Source organism: Haliotis cracherodii, unplaced genomic scaffold (assembly GCF_022045235.1).
Source record: "Haliotis cracherodii isolate W230 unplaced genomic scaffold, xgHalCrac1.p SCAF_13, whole genome shotgun sequence".
Taxonomy (NCBI): Eukaryota; Metazoa; Mollusca; class Gastropoda; order Lepetellida; family Haliotidae; genus Haliotis; species Haliotis cracherodii.
In genome coordinates this window covers 9298310-9317137 of record NW_027266268.1, presented here as the reverse complement: position 1 = coordinate 9317137, position 18828 = coordinate 9298310, and the positions used below count along the sequence as shown (strand labels likewise).

At 39.9% G+C, this 18828-nt stretch overlaps 2 protein-coding genes across 2 annotated transcripts in view; both read left to right on the top strand.

Moving 5' to 3' along the window:
• The first annotated feature begins 79 nt into the window (after positions 1–79).
• Positions 80–8185, top strand: LOC139458856 (GPI-anchor transamidase-like). Its single transcript, XM_071240286.1, has 9 exons — positions 80–173; positions 1336–1481; positions 2115–2250; positions 3090–3201; positions 3823–3919; positions 4412–4529; positions 6210–6320; positions 6615–6796; positions 7323–8185. The coding sequence occupies exons 1-9, from the start codon at positions 81–83 to the stop codon at positions 7393–7395; spliced, it is 1068 nt and encodes a 355-aa protein (XP_071096387.1). The 5' UTR covers position 80; the 3' UTR covers positions 7396–8185.
• Positions 8186–16794: 8609 nt separating this feature from the next.
• Positions 16795–18828, top strand: part of LOC139459584 (uncharacterized) — a 185452-nt gene continuing 183418 nt past the window's right edge. Inside the window, exon 1 of the mRNA XM_071241138.1 lies at positions 16795–16926. Coding sequence (XP_071097239.1) covers positions 16795–16926 — 132 coding nt within the window. The remainder of the gene's footprint in view (positions 16927–18828) is intronic.

Genomic DNA, 18828 nt, shown 5'->3' with positions numbered 1-18828 from the left:
TTGGGAAAACGTTGTCGGTATCAGAAATGTTACCAGAAATGTCGAGCACTTGTCCGAGCATCAACCGGACTACTTTCAATATGGCGGCTCCCAGGAAGCGTTTCTCGGCTGTAATCCTGTGTTCGATCGCGGTTTCTATCAGTTTTATTCAGCATGCAGCATGTAATACAGATGTAAGTGTGTTTGTTGTGTCACCATCCAGATACGGAATTGGTCCAAATAGCTCGATTGTGGAACACTCTGGCGCAATTGACGTAAAACACCACTGTTACCTAATTTCGTGATGCAGTCGGATTTTGGCTTGGTGCCAGTAGTTGCGTGAACAGTAGGGCTGGGACGGGTAAATGGGGTCGGATGGGTACTAAGTATGACCCACCTACCGAGGGGAATACCGGGACCCGTGGTTAGTCACGTGACATATTGTAATGACGACCATTCATTCTGTATAAATCCATGGTTACACAATTCACTAGCTTATGTTCCTATTTCTTTCTAACTATTCACGCATTTGTATGTTTAAAAGAAATACATGCTGCAGTCAACGTCAGTGTGGGCATGGCCAGATCGTTTTGTACATAATAATATCTGAATACTTTTGGCCAGGGCTTAACTGTTATTCCAAATATAACATTTGTTACAGGGCTTCAGTAAACCAATTCCCAATCTGACATTTCGTACCCAACTCTTGAGACTACAGTGGGCAGGGTCACTGGGTAGTTAATTTGAACTTGTCCCAGCCCTTCATGAAAGTAAAATGAAATAGTGAATACTTTATGGTTGCAATGTCACTTAAAGATAACTTTACATCATGCAGAGAATCTTGCCATAAAAGGTGACTATGCTTGTTGTAATTAAGAGGTGATTAACAGGATTGGGGGGTCATGCATGTCATCGTATCCCAATTGTGTAGACTGATGATGCTCATGATATCAATCCCTGGATTGTCTGGTCTAGACTCTATTATTTACAGGCCGCAGCCATATAGCTGGAATATTGCTGAGGTTGACTTTAAACAACAAACAAACAAAGCTGTAAATAGAAAGTTACTTTGGTACTTTTTCTTATAACTCAACACAACAATAATCTCTTTAGCATGTTCAGTACAGATAATATAATTATTGATTGTTTGTTTGTTTAACACAACACTCAGCGATATTCCAGCTATATGAAGGTGGTCTGTAAATAATCAAGAGTGGACCAGACAATTCAGTGATGGGATACAATGACAATGCATCAATCAAGTCAATCTGACAACCTTGCCACATAAAATGTAAATAACTTGCAGGAGTCTTGAGTCTTGCATGAACTGATTTCTCCCTGTTGTGACCATTGTAGGAAAAGGTGGAGGAGTTTTTCAAGAGCGGTCACACCAACAACTGGGCCGTGCTGGTGGACACTTCCCGGTTCTGGTTCAACTACCGCCATGTTGCCAACGTCCTCTCCATCTACAGGAGTGTCAAGCGACTTGGGATTCCGGACAGGTGGAGTTCTTTTCACAGGGTTTGATATATAGTGACACATGGGGAAGAACTGATACTTTGCCTTCCACACTTGTTAACTTTAACCATGATCACAAGCTGTGAACTATGTAGCTATGTGTCTACCCTTTACCCTTTTTTCGCCACCGCGTTACGCATAGAAGTTGGCGAAAATCATCGCGTTACGGTGCGTTATAGTATTCCTTAAGCATTTGCGATTCTAATGATATAAGATTTATTACAAAATTCATCACATGAAGTTTGCAGTTGCCAATTGAAATGACCCTACTGTTTTGCATCATTTTTTTTTTAACATTTTCCCTTTCTAAGTCAAGATTACTGTTAATTTTTTTTCAAAAGAACATTAATACAAACATAATGAATGTATGTTACTATTTGTGTCTTTCTTCATGCAAGTTAATACTTTTTTTATAACAAAAAGGGGGAAAATATGTAAAAAGAGGCCAAACTGAATTTCTACACAGAGTTATGAGAATTGAATTGCTGCGTCGGCAAGAGGCCACCCTAACTGTTTACCATTTGTCTGACACTTTGTTTCCTTTTCATGACCAGTCTGCTTGTCCTAGCCTAAATGCTAAGAATTAACAGTCTTGTATCATTTGTTTGTCCCGACAGTCGTATTATCCTGATGGTGGCAGATGACATGGCATGTAACCCGAGGAACCCCCGTCCCGCGACGGTCTTCAACAACGCCAACCAGCACATCAACGTGTACGGAGACGACGTGGAGGTGGATTACCGCGGATACGAGGTCAGGTCATGCGGTTGGTCACATCCATGTCACTCTGGTTCAGTTGGTCACGTCCACATGTCACTCTGACTCAGTTGGTTTTGTTCATATGTCATTGTCATGTCCACATTTGTCAGTTGCTATTCCGACCATGAAACTAGACAGAGAACTTATCCATACAGAGACAGTATTGCACACAGTATTTTAGTTTGAAAACAGCACAAATTACTTAACTTGAATTGCTTTCAAGAGTGACTGAACAAACTCACTAGTATACCATAGTATATAGTAACAAACAGTGAACCAAATGACACATAGGGGGGAAATAATTATTATGACATTTTGACATGAATTTGCTCTTCACGTTTGCCTAAAGTTTCACAACAGAGAGGCTTTATCATTACAGGTGTACTGTACCATGTAGTTAAGATACTTGTGATGTTTCCATGGGTGTCCCTGTCATAAGTTGCTTTGTAGAGTTACGTTTTTTAGACATGTTAGACCTGCCAGGATCCAGTGATAGGGGGTTTGAATCCTGATTTTCTCTCATCATTCTTGGTTTGACAGCAGCAGATGTAGGCTTACGGTATATGTCCACCGATAAGTCGAATTTTGAGGACCAGAAAAATGATTCTGTAGAATGAGATCGGTAGGTGTTTCACCAAAGTGTAAAAGGGCTAAGACCTGCATGACTGTAGCATGCTATGATAGAACTAAAATGCATTAAACTCACTGCCACTTCTTGTTCTATGTAGTAGGTAATGTCTGTATTGTGTTGTCTATATTGTGTTGTCTGTATTGTGTTGTCTGTATTGTGTTGCCTATATTGTGTTGTCAATATTGTGTTGTCTATACTGTAGGTGACGGTGGAGAACTTCATCCGGGTTTTGACAGGACGTCTTCCACCGAGTACACCACGGTCAAAAAGATTGTTGTCAGATGAACGCAGCAATATCCTTGTGTATATGACAGGTATACATGATTTTATGAAATATTTGCACAATTTTGTAAATCACAAATCACAGTTCACTCATATTGATGTCCTTCATTAGTCATGATGTCACAGAGTTCTCATCATCATTTTATTTCTTGAAGTAATGTGAAGAATAACCTCCAGAAAAACTTGGATTTAGAGAGGATCCATCCCTCCTGAATATACTGAATGAATGTTCGATTTATACAGCCTTTATTTATGAGAGGCTGGTAATCTGTGAAAAGTCTTTGCTTGTAGCTTATTTGTTTGCCTTAAGTCTCTGCAGTCAGTAGTGTGAATGTTTCTGATTTTGCAAGAGTAGCTTCCCTTAGTCATGCCAGGATTGGTCGACCGTCGGTTAAGTTCCTGATTAAGCTGGATAATGATTACAGTATTTAAGTTATACAGTATGGAGCGTCAGTTTATATGCAGAAAAAACTGTCAAGGAAGGTCCTAGACAGTTACCACTTTTTGTATATGCCTTGAGTATAGTGCTAACAGATCTCATGTCTCATGTCAGACCAAACCCGGGATACGTGCCCACAATCACACTTATCAAATCCTGGCATGACTAGGGGCTGACAGTTTGATGAATGGTTACACCCCTCCGTGTGTTGCAGGACATGGAGGAGACGGTTTCCTCAAGTTCCAGGATGCGGAGGAGGTGTCGAATGTTGAGCTGGCTGATGCCTTCCAGCAGATGTGGACCAAACGCAGGTGTGTTGATTACAGACGAAGGAGCAGTCTAGTTGTGCTGTCCAGATATATGCATGTCGTGCGAGTTTGGGTCAGAACAGGATCCACACAACCTTTACTGGCCGTAAGAGGCGACGAAATAATATCATGGTCAGATTCGGTGGTTGTGTGTCATCGTACCCTCATCTTTCATAATATCAATCTGGTCAATACTGGATTATTCACAGTCTGTTGAGATTTCTGGGATATTGCTCACCAACAAACAACAAACAATAGATGCATACATCACCATTATGATTTTATCAGGTTGAAGTAACTCAGGACAAAGAACAGTTTGAATGAAAATAAGATAAGCTTAAGATGGTTGGCATTTGTCGTCAGTGTCATAATTAATTTTGATGTAGATTCTTACCCCTCTATCAAGAATCTTCATCAAAACATGGCTAAATTCAGGAAACCAGAAGTTGTATAAAAGTGGTACTTTTTCATACATATAGTTTGTTGTGGTTTCAGATATCATGAACTGTTTTTCATGATTGACACGTGTCAGGCGGAGTCCATGTTCCAGAAGTTCTACTCCCCCAACATCCTGGCTGTAGCCAGTAGCAAGATCGGCGAGGACTCACTGTCGGTATGTCACACTTCCTTCACTAGAGTCATGTGAGCCTCATTCCACAGCAGACTCTGTCCCAAAGCTTACCCGTGTACCTGTATTGTAAGAGCAAAGTAGACACATTTAATGCAAAACAACTCTTAAATATACCATGATATCAACATTGGGGTATATCGACTTCTAAGAAGTCAAATAATTTGTAATGCCACATTAAAATGCTTGTCAGTTCTGAAGGTCGTCTTCTGTGGTTTCTTAATCTAGGGACCCCCTTAATCTTTCACTTCTAACCTTATGGTTATGACCAGGGGTCCGGAAACCGTCATATGCGCCGGACATGTCCGATTGGGAATCTCAAATGTCCGGTTTAAAATATTGCTTACCGGACATTTAAATTTTTCTGTCCGGACATTTTAAAAAGTATTGTCCGGACATTCTTAAATTTTGACCGGACATGATCAACATTTAGGACTAAGCAATTTCTGTCTGCAATTGTAACACAATGAAGATTATCTACACTGACAAGCTTTGTTTGTTTTGATTGCTGTAAATACATCGTACCTAGAATGAAAGTCCAATCGGTCAATCACTGTAATAGGCAATAAACTGAGTTGACACTGATTAATCGAGGATTTATTACTGAGAACATCTTGTTAATTTGAGTAAAATGTGTTTACAACTGTACATAAATACCTTGCATCATCGATGTACCTCATTATCCTCACAATGCTACGATACGTAACCTCAGACAAGAAGCGAAAGCGTGACGACAGCCAGTCGACCGATGCAGATTAGTCGAGCGGATCTGACAAACCCACAAAGTCTGAATGATCATTTTGTAAGTCGTGGCAAACGACTTTCACTTGGTTGACATACAATGAGGATTTGCCGATTTTATTGTTTTCAGTAGCTAGTCGTATATTGAATCTTGATTGACCGCCATTTTGCTTTCTGTGACGATCGATATCAAATTTTTTTATGGTCAATAATTAAGTACAGATGAAAAAGTATTCAAATAACTATTGCTATCAACGATAGTTTAGGATTTATGATTATATTATCTGTCTTGTTTTTAAATAATCTTTAGTTTAAAAAAAAACTTTTCCCGTGAGGTCACGTGATAACCAAATATGGGATAATAGTCTCGATCCAAATGTTACAACGCGTACACTTGAGCAGACTCATGAATATTAATTAGACCGTTCACAACGTTGACAGATCGTTATTATAACAAAAACAAACGTATGTTTTCCATATATATCTAAAATGATATTATTTGTTATTAATTGTCCGGTGAATTAAACAATTTAAATTGAAACAATTCATAATTCATCATATTATGAATACGTAACAACTTGTAATTTGTGTGTAAAAAGTCGTACTAAAACACGCTGTTTGAAGGGGGCGTGGCATTAATGTAAATGTCCGATTGGGATTTTAAATTTTCCGGACCCCTGGTTATGACTTTCATGCTTATTTTCTAACACAGTTTATTCACCGGCTACTAACACAGTTTATTCACTGGCTATGATGTTTGAAATTACCCATATAACCATTGCCCATGTTGTCCGCCAGTGGTGTAGACACTTGCTGGAGGCTACAGCTGTAACTGAACATTTAAGTAATGACAAGGGACCTCTGATTGGAACTCTCAACACTGGTGTTGTGTATCCCATCTTTCACTGTCTGGTGTGTTTGCAGCATCATGTGGACCCCGCACTTGGCGTGTACGTCATCGACAGATACACCTACTATGCTTTGGAGTTCCTTGAGAAGGTTAATCCGTCCGGCAAACAGACAGTAGGACAGTTTGTAAGTAGCCCCTGTTGTGATTCCGGGTGAGAATAGGTCCCCAGCAACCTATGTTGGTGGGGTGGTCAGACCCGGTGACTTGGTTGATTGTGTGTCATCGTACCCCGACTGGGTGGATTGTTGCTCACAATATCATTCACGGGATCGTCTGGTCCAGGTTCGATTATTATTTTTCATCTTCATTTAGCTGGAATATTGAATGTGGTGTTAAAGAAACAAACAATTGTAAGTACTAAAGTAGCACCAGGAATACGGAGACAAACAGACAGTGGACTCCATGCTATTTACTTGCAGCTGCGGGTGTGTCCGAAGAGTCAGTGTATCTCTACAGTGAGTGTCCGCACGGACCTGTTCAAGCGAGACCCAGACAAGGTGCCACTCACAGACTTCTTCGGCAGTGTCAGGAATGTGGAGATTTTACCTGAAACCATCACACTGAAGAACATGTCGCTAGACAAGGAGCGGGACAGTTGTGGGTGAGTGGGCGGGAAGGGTGAGTGAGTGAGTGGGAGAGGAGATGGGGTGCAGAAGGGGTGAGTTGGGTCAGAGCGTTAACAAACAAGTCTGCCTTAGAGCAGCCATACTTTTTTAATTGGGCCTCCATGTGCAGTAGTGCATTACTTGAGACTGCTTGATGACCGGGGTCACTGACCCATAAATAAAACAAAGTGACCCTCCATTTGTCTGCAACTTTGACCACTGGTCAGAAGCCCAAGTCAAGTTTGTTCGGTCCAGTAGACTCTGCCTACAGGACTTATTGGGTCAGGTGGTGAGGCTCTGTAGTTTGGCTCATTATGTGTCATTATACCCCAGCGGTATGGATCAGTGCTCATGTTATCAGTCACTGGTTTCACTGGCCAGACTCAACCACACTTACAGGATGGCCTTAACATGCTTAAAGAACATTCACTTGTGGATGTCATTCACTCACACTACAGAACATTCACACATATTGAAGTCCATCATCTGACCGGCCTGTAACTGGATGTGTTGTTGTTCCAGCAAGGATGGCTGCCCTACCGATGACCTGTCCAGCAAGATGAAGTATGCAGAACAGTTCCCCATGCCAGTGTGAGACACTTCACGCACACACAACTCAAGTCATCCAACACAACACAACCACTGTCTGGGTTCAGACCTGTAGTCTTTCTCAACAAGATCAAGAAAGCAAGATTTATGAACCAGTACTTTTGAAATATGTTTTTTTGACATAGTGCAATATTGTCTGTTCTGCAAACATCTTGCTATAGTTTAATTGGGATACTGCTTAAAAAAAGTCTGTTTTTCACAAAATATATATTATTTTTATACATTATACATAAAGTAAGACATAAGTATGGAATGTATATGTTTAGAGTTGTGAACATATGACAGATGGATCCAGAGAAGATGCATGCCACCCAAAATAATATGTATAAAATATATGTAGGTAAGAAGAAATTATGCAGTTTGAACACCTGCCACACATACACCTTTAAAATCCTTTGATTGGTCATTCATGTGTACAATGGTAGCTCCCTTGAATACAATGATCCCTCCATCACATTGCTGTCATTGTGGAGGGTGTCGATACTTTATTTATGATGGATAAACTGTTTTCTAGTTCTCATGTTTGCGTCATCTAAGATCTCCCCACTGTATTATTCACTGATACTTGTTATGAGGATTTATACATTTTACATCAGAAACAATATTTTTGTCTCTCTAGAATATACCATTTTTATGGAAGAATTAGGACACCTGTGTTCATCTTAACAATGTGAACTTTAAGAAAGTGTGTGTGTGTTAGGGCTGGTTATGGATATAGAGTACAGAGATCAATAATCGCTAACTTAATATCAATCAAGTATCGATCAATATCGGAGAAGCAAATATGCAAGAAAGTCCCAAAAGAAATCAACATATTTCACGCCACTGGTGAGCAGTGACACATTTGTACAGACATGTAGATTGTTTTGTGAAAATTTGAGATTTAACCAAACCAGTTGCTTTCCATCTTCGACAATTGACATTATTGACAATTACAAATCTGTTTCAGTAAATCTAAACTTTATTTCATCACAATAGTTTATGTAAGTTATTATCGATTACAACAATTTCATATCGAAAATTGTTCATAGTTCTTCCCATCCAATTATCAATGATTTTAGCCAGCCCTAGTGTGTGTGCATGGAGTGCGAGTCTGTGCAAAGGATACAGTGTATGGTTGAGATTTGAATGGTCCTAGTGGCTAGGTCTGAATGTAATTTATGTTGAACATAATCATCCTGAATCATGTTTATACCTCTCACACACCGCATTTGTGATGAAACTGTGTGGATGAATACTTGTCATTGGTTTCATGTGAATGTATGTTTGGGTTTCAACGCAGAAATGTTCATGCTGATCCATATGTTTATATATATATAAGTATGTCTGTATGCATGTTCATATCTATGTACATACAACAGCTGTGTATGTTTGTATATATTGTTATTACTCACAGGTTGAAGATATCACTGTTTAATAAACATACAGATGTATCACAGATTGTGTAATAACATCCAGTGCATCCCAGACTCTTTTTTTATACATCAGCTGATCATTGGAATAGAGGCGTCCGTTGCACATTGGAACTGTACATAACGTTTACACCATTCCCAGACAGATTTAAACTGCTCCAGAGAGACACTGCTGCTTTTCACAGTATTTTAATCGTTGTGGCATCAAAATGTTTCAGAGTATTAACAATAATCAAATGTGGATGTATATTCACAACATTAGTCGCAACATGTATCTATGACCTTGAACTTCATTTTGCAAATGAGAGTAGTCCCCCTTGAACCAAGTGGACACAAGCTCCTTCCCAGTGTGTGACACCTTCGATACACTGCCAGTAATATAGTAGATAGAGCTCAGCAAACGGTACGGTCATCAGTCAATTTCATAACATATTAACTACCTGCCGACTCCCATCTTCCGGAGGCAAGGGAGTTAACAGACTATAAAAATCCAGTTTCCACCCTTGCCACACTCGGATGGAATTTTGGAGTAATATTCTGGCTGGTCTACCGAGTCTATTGCATAGTCCAATCAAAATCGCATAAGGAAATCGAAATCGGGTTTGTCAAATGCCGTGCAGATTTCGGTCCATTGCAGGGTTTGAAAAGCATGTGTACCCTCAACATAGTATAAACAGATATTTTGCAATTTTTTCATGTTTATAATAAGGTGCTCACATGATTTGATGCACTTCGTGAAGTAAGACCTGTTTTATTTCAATATACATATACATCTTGATTATCGATCAGATCCGCTGGGCGCGGCCAGTGTATATTTGTGTACATGTACATTTTTTGTACATACGACAGCTGTATATGTTTGGGGAATAAGGGGAATAGAAATGTTCACCGTTGTTTGTTATCATTATTGAACAGTCTGGACTACACAGGATGCCACAATCCCTAGCCTATCTCTCAGACCCTGGATTATAAATTAAGACAGGATTCCAACATAAGTCTAGAATTGATTTGGCAAGTCTAGATTGTCTCAGATCTCTGAAATTAAACACGTGGGCACCAATTGAATTATATTTTGTAGATATGTATTTTTGAATAAGATAACTCAAGTACTGGGGACAAATTTTCGTCTACTCAATCCTCTGCACTATTCGAAGATTTCAAAAACTAAAAGTTTAGAACCTCCGTGCACACACCCCTGCCTGAAGCTTTAGTTAAAATATGATTTCTCTATTACTTTAACTACAGAAGATTCTTTGCACAATATAACATGGATACATTCCTTGGATTTTACTGAGTAACTTACTGCATCAATCCTCCGTCAGAAGAGGCCGTGGCTTCCTTGCACTGGATGCCTTCCTGTACCCTTAGGGGGGCACGGGTGGCCAAGTCGTCTAAGGCGCCGCGATTCGCTGTGCAGAGTTGCGTCCCCTGGGCACGCCAGAAACCTATGATTGTGGGTTCGAATCCCGGGTAGCCCCGATTATGTTTCTAGGTTTGTCAGCACCATACCCGCCCTCGTGGGTTTCACCGGTTGTAAACGACGGCTTTCCTCCGACATTAAGCTGACACGCCGTGATGTAACTGCAATACTGTTAAAAGCGCCGTTAAACCCAGCTCACTCACTCACTCACTCCTGTACCCTTACCTCAGGGAAAGGGTTGGTCCCCAGTGAGACGACAAATGAGTGTGATTGGGGTGTAAGACTGACCTGACTTGCCGGATCATTGCTCATTCTGTCAACCACTTGTTTGATTTGCCCTTTTATTTGCAGGCTCTCAAAACCAAGCTGGAATATCGCATACTCACGTTACAGTTTCAGTTTTCATGTAAAGTCGGGGACAGTGACCATGTCCACAGGGCACCGCGGTCTTTAGCTTTTAATGTTATTTCACAGGACCATGTAACTAAAAATAACTAAACAAACTTCCAAAAACTTCCTCTGCGAGGATTTTATTATCAGTAGTAGTAGTAGTAGTAGTAGTAGTTACATGTTCCTGTGATTGTTTAGTCGTAGGATAATATTTCGTATCTACATTATTTTTCAAAATATTGACACTGAGAAACCATGTGTGTAATTTCCGGTACTTTCTTGCGTCCGCCCGGAGAGCGGAAGGTCCGGGGTTCGATCCCCGGCCGCGTCATACCAAAAGACGTTTAAAGATGGTACTTGTTGTTACCCTGTCTGGCGCTCGGCATTAAGGGGCTAAAACAAGGACTGGTCGGCTCGGAGTCAGTATACTGTGTCTGAGTGGGGTATTCATGTTAAACTGCGGCATGGTATCTCAGTGAGCTAGCACTATAAATCGGCATCAGTCCGGACTAGTACAAGCAGCCACACAAACACACACACGTACATGCACGTCGCTATATAAGTGCAATAATCTTGGACGCGACGTTAAACCCCATTTCACCTCACCTCACCTCACCTCACCCCACCTCATGTCAAAAATGACAGTTCATCACCACAAAAAACCGTAAAAACATTTTGCTGCACTGAAATAACGGAAAGATGAAAGAGACCATATCCTCTTGCACGTCCAAACCTGGTTCAAATGTAATTTCCGACCAGAGTGCATTAGGACTGGTCAGGTGACCCCTTAGGGAAACCATGCCTGTGTAATAGATGGCAAAGCTCTAGACGGAAATGTGAATTCGACAGTATCACTAAGATAAATCAAAACTGCCAGAATGTTTGTTGTTTAACGTCGCACTCAACAATATTCCAGCTATATGACGGCGGTCTGTAAATAATCGACCCTGGACCAGACAATCCAGTGATTGACATCATAAGCCTCGATCCACACAATTGGGATACTATGATGTGCATCAAACCAAGTCAGCAAGCCTGGCCACCCGATCACGTTATTTGCCTCTTACGACAAGCACAGTCTTCAGAATATAATGACTTTATTGCCATTTGAAATATATAACAAATCCAGATACTACAAGAAGACGTCCACGCGCATACATTTAACCACGGACCTATATAACCATATACAAGTTATACAAGTCCGTGATTTAACGTGGCCGAAGTGTGCGTAGAACGTTTCCAGAAGCTACAAATACATTTTTGATTCATCCGGGTAACTCCGATACGACCCCAATTTCGTAGCCTGTGGATATACTACCGTATTGTTTTACTATGAAACGGGGCATTAATGACATACATATGGATAATTGAGCAGCACTTAACTGTAACCTGAAAATGGAATCCCTTGTTTCAGTTCAGATGTACTCTCGCTCTTGAAGCACCTGCACATCTGGTTCTTCATAGGTCACGTGACGGGGGCCGATCTGTATCAGTGTTTATAAACACGTGTACCGACGTCTAAGGCCAGCTATTAGCCAGACAAACTCCAGAGACCATTTACCCTGACAAGTGACCTCTTCATCAGCGAGGTCAAGTCGAGATGTTTATAAACTTTGGGAACTTCTCGAGGACTCAAGGTCGTTAATTCAGAGACAGAAATAACACAATCTTAAACCGTTGATGAGAACCATCCCTGGAAACATGACGTCTAAAATGATGAAAGAAAGTGGACAGAATTCCCCCCGCAAGCCCGCCTTTCCCCTGAAAGCTTCTTCAATATGTGAATAAACGATTCAGGATGGATTAGGTTGGGTATACCAACTCAATCCATTCTTAGAAAAACACAATACACAAAAAACAATCGAGTAACATGATGTCACATGACTTGTTAAAAGTCTGACGGTCGAAATGCGTATAACGAACGACGGATATAACGAACCTAAATCAGTGGTCCCTTTGAATTCGTTATATCCGTAGTTTCCTGTATAAGTAATTCAGATTTCTTATCACCAACATTCAAAGAGACAATAAAGTCTTAATTCAACTTCCTCTTCACGGAGTCTTTTCAACATGCTAATGTAACTAAAGACACAGGAAACAAACTTAGGACGTACGGCATAGTTAAAAATGAAATAAAATTAAAAACCCTATTTCCGTCACTGTAAAATAAGAAAATATCGAGTGCACTTTTCTAAACTTAGATTAATTACCATAAATTAACTACAGAACTTGGAAGACATACAAAACCACCCACCCCACTACATCAGAGATGCTCTACATATTCAACCATTGATGATGAAAAACACTACCTACTTCACTGTACCTAACACACTCAAGGAAGAAACATACTCTTTGTAAAAGTACCCACACAAAATATTAATGTCCACAACCTAATTATATCGCTACACATCAACATCAATTGCATATGTTTCCATATTTCAAGCAATAAATACCCGTTGATTTTAATCACCCTATGACATTTTATAATATAATACCATCAAATCTGTAATATTGATATTCTATTTTAATGATTTCTTTGTTTTTACAGGTATGTATGTCTCTATGTGTGCATGTTTGAATCATGATGTTTGTCATTTAAATATTCCTTTCCGTTATGGAACGTTTTCTGCAGTTGATATTATCTTATCTGATGAGCAATTTGAATGTATAAACAGGTTGGTTGTTTTGTTGGTTTGTTGTTTAACGCCGCACTCAGCAATATTCCATCTATATGACGGCGGTCTGTAAATAATCGAGTCTGGACCAGACAATCCAGTGATTGACATCATGAGCATCGATCCATGAAATTGGGATCGATGACATGCATCAAGCAAGTCAGCGAGCCTGACCACCCGTCCCGTTAGTCGCCTTTTACGACAAGCATAGTCGCCTTTTGCGGCCAGCATGGGTTGCTGGAGGCTTATTCAACCCCGGATCTTCATGGGTCGTATAAACAGGTAGTCCTGCACCATGATATTGTTGCATTAAATTTGACCAAGGCCAACCTATGTTAAAACAGTCTAGCTAGTTGTACAGAAATTAGCATTAGAAAAAAACGCTTTATAGGCAAGAGTGCAGTGTGTAATGAGTGAGTGAGTATGGTTTTCCAGGAATATCACGGCGGGGGACACCAGAAATGGACTTCACACATTGTACCCATCTGGGGAATCGAACCCAGGTCTTCGGCGTGGCGAGCGAACGCATTAACAACTAAGCTACCCCACCGCCCCTGTTGTGTGTAATGAAGGTTTTGGTTCAGTCATGTTTCATTTAAACCAGACATGCCAGGAAAATGACAAAGTAAAAAGTAAAGAATATATTCCAGAACAATTTAAGAGATAATTACAAATTCATTTAGGAAAACGGCGCATAGATGTTCGTCCTGAATTAAACTTCACGATCAATTTATTCACACGGAGTTTCAGTTCGGTTTATAGTCGTTAATATTTCTGTTGTTTGTTTGTTTGTTTGTTTGTTGTTTAACGCCACACACGGTAATAATCCCGCTACATGATGGCAGTCTGTAAATAATTCAGTCTGGACCAGACAATCCAGAGATTGACATTATGAGCATCGATCTACGCAATTGAGATACGATGACATGCGTCAACAAAGTAAGCGAGCCTGACCACCCGATCTAGTGAGTCGCCTCTTAATACAAGCATAGTCTCTTTCACGGCAAACATGGGTTGCTGAAGACCTTTTCTAACCCGGATCTTCACGGGTTATTTCTGATTGAAATTATCAGAAATGTTATGAGATTCTTTTCAAAGTTGGTAATAATACAGAGGGTCGGTCGGGTAGCCCAGTGGTTAACGCGTTCACACGTCACGCCGAAGACATGGGTTTGATTCCCCACATGGATGCAATGCGTGAAGCCCATTTCTGGTGTATTGTTAAATACTCACTGGTAAGGATACAGCGAGAAGAATGTCCAGTGACATAGTGCTGACATGATCGAACCTTTCCTGAATGTTCTGATGTCACGCATCTTCCCGAGGCAAGAGAGTTAACTGACTTTAAAAGTCCAGTTTCCACCCTTGCCGAACTTGGCTGGAATTCCTGGGCTCGATCGTAGCGCCACGAGTGGTTATCATGAGTTACGTCCCTTCTAAGCCTCTCCTATGGACCAATCTGATTCCATCACTTGCATTTGTTTCAAACAAAATGGCGGCGCCCAGTCAAGACGATCTGATCGATAATCAAGATCTTTATGGTGATAAAACGGGTCTTACATCGCGAGGTGCATCAGATCACGCAAGCACCTTGATTAAAAACATGAAAAGGTTTGGAAAATATCTGTTGACAACGACTTGGCGATGCACATGCTTTGCAAATCCTGCATTCGACCGAAATCGGCATGGCAGTTTACGAACCGGATTTCGATTCTGTTGCGCGATTTTGATTGGACTATGCATAGACTCGTTAGTCCAGCCAAAATGTAACTCCATAATACCAGCCTAGTTCGGCAAGGGTGGAAACTGGACTTTTACAGTCAGTTAACTCTCTTGCCTCGGGAAGATGGATGCCACGTGTCTCCACCAACATAACTGCATACATGATACCATGTGATTAAACAGACAATCATCTTTTTGAGTTGATGACCATGGGACAAAGAGATAAGTTATTGATCTATTAACGTAGATTAGATTGCGACAGTCGGGATCGGATATCCCGCCACCTGTGTTCATGAAACACGTGGTCCAGAAATCGTGACGAACACTGGACCAGATCCCGAACACAGACACATGTGACTGTCAAATCTGTAACCAAGTAGAAACATGTAAAACTTCCAAACCATTTCTGCCGAACGAAGCATCAATGACAATCTCAGGGTTATCGTGGCTCCGTTATGGAGCACGTAACCATCGAAATGTTTCTAATGCGCAGAGGACCAAACGTATCCTGTACACATTGTTTGGTCTTTCTTGTTTAACGCTGCACTCTGCCACATTCCAGCTTTATGACGGCGGCCTGTAAATAATCGAATCTGGACCTAACAATCCAGTGATCGATATTGTGAGCAACGATCCACCCCGTCGGGGTACGATCACATGCAACTGACCAAGACTGAACACCCGGTTGTCTGTTCGCCTTTTTCGACCAGCATAGGTTGCTGGGGACCGTGTAAAAGGTTCAGTTTACTCGTTATAAAAAATATAAATTGTTTATAAAATTGTATTAAGATAACATGCTTCAAAGACGGTTACTTAACAGTAAAAAGGATTTGTCTTGTGTGAATTCTTGTGTGACAATTAATTGGGAAGTTACATAGATCGTTATGAAGACTGCATGGGTTACAACATGGCGGCTCATTCACTCACTCACTCAATAACTCGCCGCCGTCATATAGTTGGAATAATGCTGAGTACGCTGTTAAACAACAAACAAACAAAGCTCACTCACTGTGCAATGATAGTTTGGCTGCAGTGAGAAAATATAACGCTCTTAACCCCGCTCAGCACCGGAACCCATTCATCTCCGTTTAATAACTGTTAATGCCATCAAGTGTTACATGGGGATTCCGGGTGGTTAAGTCGGTGACTTGGTTGATAACGTACCATCGTACCCCGACGACGTGGTACGTTGCTCATAATATCGACCACCGGTTTGTCTGGTCCAAACTTAATAATTTACAGGCCGAGGAGTAGTCTACCCTGAAACAAATATATTCAATCCAGCCCTTGCAAGTCTATAATATTTGGCAAGTCTATATTGCTGCAGTTTCCGAAAACGAATAAAGTCTCTTGGCTCCTTTTTAATATATTATGTTGAGATAATTTAACAACTGCTTTTGTCTGAAAAAATATGTTCATTTCAAAGACTAGATGTAAGTCTATCCACTGGCATAAAGCTGGACAATTGCTCAGCACAGCGTCAAACAACAAACAAACTGAAATGAATAACCGAACGGGGAACGAACATTCTAGCATATTTCCTGTCGAAGATAACACGAGATGAATTGTACTAAATATTTGCACAAATGCATGAAGTGGTTAGAAAAACTCTAATCAGTTCATGGTAGAACAACCCATGATTTCATCTCATCCTCGTAAACATTTAACTGACGTGAACGTTCACACTACCACGAACAATTCTCCTGAACGCAACCAGTTGCCAAACCATTCTAGTCCTGGCCTAAGCCGCGAGTTTACCATTAGACATGGATGCTCGCGCTGTTGTCGTGCTGCTCTGTGCGTTATTATGGAGGAAATCTACAGCGTCCCCCCTCCACCCCGGGGGACCGTGTCCGACAGGTGATATAACAGTCGCTCCTAACTTTACGTTTTCTCAGGTAAGTTCGTTAATTAATTATAAGAAGTTTTTTTGTAGGAAACAAATTTTTCTTGAAGTCAATTGTACGTGCATTTTTGACAGGTGATATTACTTACAAAATTGTATAACATGTAAAATGCAGAAGTAAGTTTATAGTTATTTGGCTTCATCAGTTTTCCAGCTGTGTAATGTGACTTTATGCCAAGAACTGAAGTGTTAACAGCCAAGGTTCAACTTCCCTTAACCAAAACAGATGATGGCGGCCCGAAATTGACGTCATAGCGAAGTCGTTGTAAAATATACACAATATCAGGCAGCGTTGTTTTACGATTGGTTTCATATTTAAAATTAATAATAGACTGAAACCTCGTTACCTCGACGACCATAACCCGAACTCTCATTTAAGCCGATGTATTGTCGCGACATGGTCCTTATCCACACTGCTATTCTGTCTTACAGTCCCCGAACCATACTATTTTCCCTTCCACAGCTCTTTCTGTAAAAAGCACTAAATGGAGCAAGTCTAGATATTCCTCAGGTTCAGAATCTTCCATCTCAGTGGAGCTCCTTTTTAATATAAATAGAACTATTTGTTTCCATCAAAAATATATACTTACAAAGACTAAGGTTACTCTACCACGCTGTATGTGGGTCATGCGTGTTTACTGCTTGTATATCTAACTGCAGACAACTCGATGTTAAGGATGGTCCCCGACAATTGACGACTTTAGTCATAAACTGTTGCAATAACTAATTCAGTATATTCTGTAACAACTTAACTGCCGGGGAAAAAATTACACATGTTATCAAAACGTTTCTAGGCTGAAAACAGTCGCCGAAATTCAACTCCCTCTTCAAGGAATCTCTTCAAGATGTAAATACGACAAGAGGCACAGGAAACAAACTTAGGACATATAGGATAGTTAAAAATGAAATAAAATTAGAACCCTATCTCAGTCACTGTAAAGTAAAAAAAATATCGAGTTCACTTTTCTAAACTAAGATTAAGTAACCATAAATTAAATATTGAACTTGGAAGACACACAAAGCCACCAACCCCACTACATCAGAGGCTATGCTCTACATGTTCAATCATTGATAACGAAAAACATTACTTACTTCACTGTATTAAACACACTCGAGAAAGAAATATACTCTTTGAAAAATTATCCAGACAAAATGTAAATGTAAATGTCCACAGTCATGAAGATAAATTATTTCAATACATCCTGTCAAATAATGAAGCAGTCAATATCAACTGCATTTGTTTCCACATCTATAATTTCAAACAATAAATACCCCTTCATAATCAACCGTTGACATTTTATGTATAAAAATATAATCAAATATGAAATATTGATTATTTTGTTTTTGTATGTGTCTACAGGAATGTAAATTATGTATGTCTGTATATATGTATATATAAATCATAATGTCTTGTCTTTTAAAATTGCATCTGTCCCGTAATAGAACATTTCTGCAATAAATATTATCTTATCTTGTCTTATCTTATCTAATACTGCAAACGGAAGGTCAAAAATACAACGATGACACCCTTTTCAAATGCATCACCATCGAATAACCTTTTCCTGTTTGTTTCATTTTCATCAGCCACCATAAACAATGAGAGGGATATTCACATCTTATTTTTCCCCGACAGTTTATATTTTACAGACTTACAGCTTAGTTATGCCGTGTACGTATTGAAAATATTTATGCTACACAAACTATAATAATACCTACAATGATATTTTCATTCATTACTAGAATGTGGTCAGATAAGTCTTACTGTATTCAGGAACAATATTTTTTTTCCAATTAAAAAATAATGATAAGAAATTAATTGTTGTATTAATTCAAATAACCACGAATATTCTGAGTATATAACTACTGACCCAGGAAGACCCGGGATGAGAATATA